Source organism: Sinocyclocheilus anshuiensis, unplaced genomic scaffold, assembly GCF_001515605.1.
Source record: "Sinocyclocheilus anshuiensis isolate Anshui unplaced genomic scaffold, SAMN03320099.WGS_v1.1 scaffold220, whole genome shotgun sequence".
Classification (NCBI taxonomy): domain Eukaryota; kingdom Metazoa; phylum Chordata; class Actinopteri; order Cypriniformes; family Cyprinidae; genus Sinocyclocheilus; species Sinocyclocheilus anshuiensis.
In genome coordinates, this window is record NW_015554086.1 from 105,505 (window position 1) to 111,148 (window position 5,644).

Genomic DNA, 5,644 nt, shown 5'->3' on the forward strand with positions numbered 1-5,644 from the left:
TAATTAGAGCAGTCTCAGTACTATGATACGGTCTAAATCCTGACTGGAAATCCTCACAGATACCATTTTTCTCTAAGAAGGAATATAATTGTGAGGATACTATCTTTTCTAGTATCTTGGACAGAAAAGGGAGATTCGAGATCGGTCTGTGATTAACTAGTTTTTTGGGGTCAAGCTGTGGTTTTTTGATGAGAGGCTTAATAACAGCCAGTTTGAAGGTTTTTGGGACATATTCTAATGACAATGATGAATTAATAATAGCCAGAAGAGGATCTATGACTTCTGGAAGCACCTCTTTTAGGAGCTTAGATGGAATAGGGTATTCTATTTAACCCAGTCAATATAGTATAAGTACCTAGTAGTATAGACGAAACCAAAATGTTCTTTTAGCCAAACCCATGACAAGTGTCAGGATGGCCGAGCGGTCTAAGGTGCTGCGTTCACGTTTGAATCCCACTTCTGACAGACCTATCATTTGGGGGGAAGTCGTGGCCTAATGGTTAGAGAGACCTAAAGGTTGCGAGTTCGAGTCTTGTACTGGCAGGGATTGTAGGTGGGGGGAGTGAATGTAAAGCACTCTCTCCCACCTTCAATACCACGACTGAGGTGCCCTTGAGCAAGGCACCGAACCCCCAACTGCTCCCCGGCAGCCCCTGAAGTGAGACACAGGAAACAGAAATACTGCAAAATAATAATAATAACGCGACTAAACGAGACGAAATAACGTTATAACATTTCGTTTCGTCTCGTTTCGGTCAACGAAAATGAAGAGACATTTTAGCATAGTTTTTATTTTGTAAACCACATTTAGTCTCGTTTTTATTCGTCAACAATATTGCATTATACATTTAATTATAGTCATCGTCACATTACCAGCATTTACGTCGCGTCTCGTCTCGTTTTCGTCACGTGATAAAGGTTCGTTGACGACGATATTTAGTCATAATTGTCGTTGACGAAAGCAACACTAGTTCTACCATACTTGTAACAAGGAGTCGAATTTACAGTTTTAGCTATATGAAGTTTGCACAAGACTAAATAATGATCTGAGATATCATCGCTTGGCTACATGATTTCAACACCATTTAACCATACACTATGTTTGCAATCAAACTGAAAACCATCATTTTCAGACTTTTACTTTAGGTAAAAAGGAACTTCTTACTTTAGTGCAGAGTATACTGTTTGATGTGATGTCTCTCTGGATGAAACGCAGTGATAAAGTATTGATTGTTGTTGGCATGGGGATTATTTCCTGAGGGACTCATTTTCGAGTGAAGTGATCATATTTCTACTTCACTCATTTACTGTGAACTGTGCAGACCACCAGAATCTATACCCCTTTCTAAAGAGAGATGCTTTCCTTCAACTGACTCACAACAAGATTAAACTGAGATGACTAGTGTAATTTAATTTAATGCTATGCCTAATGACTATTGTCATATCTTTCATCTCCCTCTTTCTTCTCTTTCTTTCTGCTTGTTTTGTTGACTGGGTACAGTCTATTTTTATCTCATCTTTAAAAAAAAAATAAAAAAAAATTCCATGATGGGGTTTGTTACTTCATAACACAGCAAACCTCACCATGCAAACATTTTTAAAGCCATTTCAATGAAATGATCAAATGAGCATAAAATATTATTATTGTGTTGTACAGGATCCGCCTCATTAATTTTAATGTGCCACGTCATTGTTGAACAGTTATTTACCATGCAATCCATAGCAGGGAACAGTTATAATGTTAAGGGTTTCCTAAAGTTTGCTTGTGCCATTTTATTTCTAACAGGCTTTTCAGATAAGCCCACATTTTTGAGTGACCTGAGAGAAGAGGAGAACCATTTTTCCTTCGTCTCTGTCTGTCACATGAGCAGTAATGCCTTTTCTCTCACCTACCACAGGTACGTCATACAGTAACTGTGATTGAAAAATTAGCTCACTTGATCATCATAATAAAGAACAGTAATTTCGTCCTCATTAAAAAAGTACATATAAAGAAATGTATATCATGTATATGATACATGTAAATGTATATCAAAATGTATATCATGTAAAATCATGTACATTCAAATGAGATTCCAGTCATTTCAGTTGCCTATTAAAAGTTTTTCATGTTGCATGGAAAAATGTTGAGAACACATGAACAACTGAAAACTATTTGTTTAATCACCTATTATGAAACAGTTTTGCTGACCAAATATTTTAAATATGACTAAAGCCTTTTTCAATACTATTGGTAAATGAAAATCTTTGTTTTTATGTGATACCACGTTCACACTAATAGACATCAGTAAGTCCTGCTGTATTGGTCAATGCAACATTATTATATTATTTATGTTTCGAAAAAGTATACAGAAAATGAATAACTGTACAATTTTAAAGTATTGTTTTTTTTTATCTTGCAGGTTTGCATGAGATGCTAGCCCTCCTCACCTCCCAGCTGCATCCAGATGCTAATCACAAAGAGGACATGGTTTTCCTCAGGGAGGTCTTCAGTGAGAGGAGCCTCAGCTATATTATGAAAGTGCGTAAAGCTGGAGATAATGTCTAACATCCTAATATTGTTTTTGTGAATGATTATCCATATGTACTGACTTTTCATGCAGATCCATGAGCGACTCAGGCAGTTTCAGCTCCAGAGCCCGACCCCAGTGCTCCACAGCGCATCCTGCCTGGCAGAAGACGTAAGTGGCATCTCTACCTCAACGGCAAACAATCAAATCTTCATTATATATCTTATTTATGACTTAATACTATAATATATATACATCCATTCAAACGCTCTTCAAAATGTTGGTAAGATTTTTTTTAATGTTTCTGAAATATTTCTCTTTTGCTGAACAAGACTGAAACAATCAAATCTTCATTATATATCTTATATATGACTTATATATACAACCTAATATATATATATATATATATATATATATATATAAGTTTCAAAAGCTGTTCAAAATGTTGGTAAGATTTTTTGTTTCTCTTTTGCAAACCAAGACTGCATTTACTTTATGAAACAGAACATGAAACAAAAATACAGTAATATTGTGAAATATTCATATTATTTTTAATATTTCATATTATATTTAAAATAACTTTTTATTGTAATATATTTTAAAATGTACTTTATTCCTGTAATGACAAAGCTGAATTTTCAGCAGCCTTTACTCCATTCTTCGGTGTCACATAATCCTTCAGAACTCATTCTATGGTTAGTTAGTGCTTAAGAAACATTTCTTATTATTATCAATGTTGAAAACTATCATACTGACCCAAAACCTTTGAATGTTATAATATATAAAACAGCAACACATGTTTAAGGCTAGATGTTTTTAATGAAAAATAAAAACAGTGATTAAGTGTGGGCTTTTTCACTGTACTATTAAATGTTGCCATGTTTTTGCATTTTTGCTGATATTGGTCTTGTGGTTTACATTGACAGGTCGCAGAGGAGCTACAGAACGGACCACTGGAAGAAGATGAGAGAGAGCTATTAACACTTCTTACTGCTCCACATGTGAAGGTGCAAAACTCACACTTGTGCCCCTGTCTTTGTAGAGATTTTCCCGACTGCTGATTTTCCTAATTCATGTCTTTGTGGTAAATTTTCTGAAAAATCTTCCATTGATCTTAAATTGCCCTAAAGTACAATTTATGATATTTTTTATAAATAAATTCAGATGCATATAAACACTTGCCCGTTTATATTCTAATAATCTGTCAAATTGAAAGCCGCCGCAAGGGTATGTAAATTCTATAACAGATAATTCCTGTTAAATCAGTGTTTAAATGAAGCTTGACGTAATTAAGCTTAATTCATTTCTATTTGATAGTGAGCAGCATGACAAAATAGAATCAGATGACATTTTACAGCCTTCTAATTAGACTCGCTCATTTCCTCCACGTGCCCCAGGCATCAGTTTCCTCTTCTCTGTTTTTTTTTTTCTCTCCATTCTCTGTCAACCGATTTACACCTACATGCTAATTCTCCCTCTCATTTATACACGAGCACATTCTTTCTTCCACAGCACCATTGGGTCATCTTGTCAACTTTTGTTGTGATTTTTCTCTCCATCAGGCAGTTCTAACAGTACATGACACAGTGGCACAGAAGAACTTTGAGCCTGTGCTTCCCCCTCTACCGGATGATCTAGACGATGAACTGGAGGAGGAATCAGTAAAGATTGTGCGTTTGGTTAAGAACAAGGAGCCTCTTGTGAGTTTCAGGATTGAGCTGTTTTGTCAACATAATGGACTAATATTCTTAATGTACTGTCCATTATCATTAAGACATGCAAAATATAGGCTTATATTTAATTTCTGCAATCAATTATGTCTCTTTAGGGTGCGACCATCCGCAGGGATGAAGTAACTGGGGCGGTAGTGGTTGCAAGGATAATGAGGGGAGGAGCTGCAGACCGTAGTGGTGAGTGACAGCCTGATCCTTCCCCTTCCCCTTGTCAGCATAACTTTTTTTTTTCCTCTGTGCAAACTGGGTTTTTTTTACACTGTGACATTGACAACAGCAAAATCTCTCTCAGCAAATTTGATGTAACATAATCTGTCATGACGCAATCAGGGACCATCCGAGCCAAAAACTGACTGTAAAACCCATGACAGACGACTCAATTCTCAATGGAGAGATAAAGAGAGGGAATTGAATAACCATTTATTTAAATGTTACGCAAAATAATTTACTGAGAATCTCTCCTATTAGATATCCAAAATGACATTTTGACAATTAGATGTCAGCAACAAGGGGAGACTGTAATCACAGCAGAATCATTTTTTTTAATATATATTAATAGAATTCTGAGCAGCGGATTTTTCTTATCACAAGCAAAATATTGATTAAAAAAACCCTTGAGATTATGCTTTGCTTTGGGATTACAGATTATACTGGAAATATACAGAGCAGATTTCATGGTTGCCATGGAAATTCGGTTGAAATATGACATGTACCTTGCAACAGGCCCGGTTCTTGACGGCTATAGAAGGGTGGGCTTGCAGATATCCTTGGTCTAGAAGATATTTATACTGTACATATTGCTATATTAACTATATTATATGAAAAAAGCCTTCATGGGCAGCCTAGAATATCATGCACTTTCACAGCAAAATAAACTTTTTTTTTCTTTATTGAATAGTAAAAAAAAGCCCTCTTTGTTCTCTTTCTCTTTATCATTGTTTCTATACTGGTGACTCTTTTCAACTAACTTTTTTATTTAAGACCAGACCACCATGGTAATGATAACTAAAGAAGAAACTAAATAAATAAAGGATTTAAATGGATTTAGGGGAATAAATTAAAAAAAGAAAAAAGAACAGTAAAAGAACAAGAATAAGAATTTTTGTAAAGTAATCAATCTGAACTGCAAATAATATATTTCTTTTAAAATATGCACCCATTCAATTTCAGTTGTAGGCCTATTGTTGAAAACGCAAAAAAAGAAAAATGCTATTGTCGTCATAATCAATTATAAATTACATGAATCATGTAAATGGCAGACCTACTTTCCATTCAAAACCGTGGAATTTGACAAAAAAAAAAAGTCTAATAGTTTGCATCACTGGATATTGTTGGGCGTTTATGTCGGGGAACGCTACGTTCCCTTTCAGTCGGTCACTCCCGACGTCACGTCGGATGACC

General features: G+C 35.3%; 1 protein-coding gene across 5 annotated transcripts in view; it reads left to right on the forward strand.

Moving 5' to 3' along the window:
- Window positions 1–5,644, forward strand: part of mpp3b (MAGUK p55 scaffold protein 3b) — a 22,038-nt gene that overhangs the window by 5,154 nt on the left and 11,240 nt on the right. For all 5 annotated transcript variants that reach the window (XM_016461394.1, XM_016461396.1, XM_016461397.1 and 2 more), the window contains exons 2-7: window positions 1,787–1,898; window positions 2,403–2,521; window positions 2,604–2,681; window positions 3,437–3,517; window positions 4,073–4,210; window positions 4,339–4,420. In XM_016461394.1, coding sequence (XP_016316880.1) covers window positions 1,874–1,898; window positions 2,403–2,521; window positions 2,604–2,681; window positions 3,437–3,517; window positions 4,073–4,210; window positions 4,339–4,420 — 523 coding nt within the window. In that variant the 5' untranslated portion in view covers window positions 1,787–1,873. The remainder of the gene's footprint in view (window positions 1–1,786; window positions 1,899–2,402; window positions 2,522–2,603; window positions 2,682–3,436; window positions 3,518–4,072; window positions 4,211–4,338; window positions 4,421–5,644) is intronic.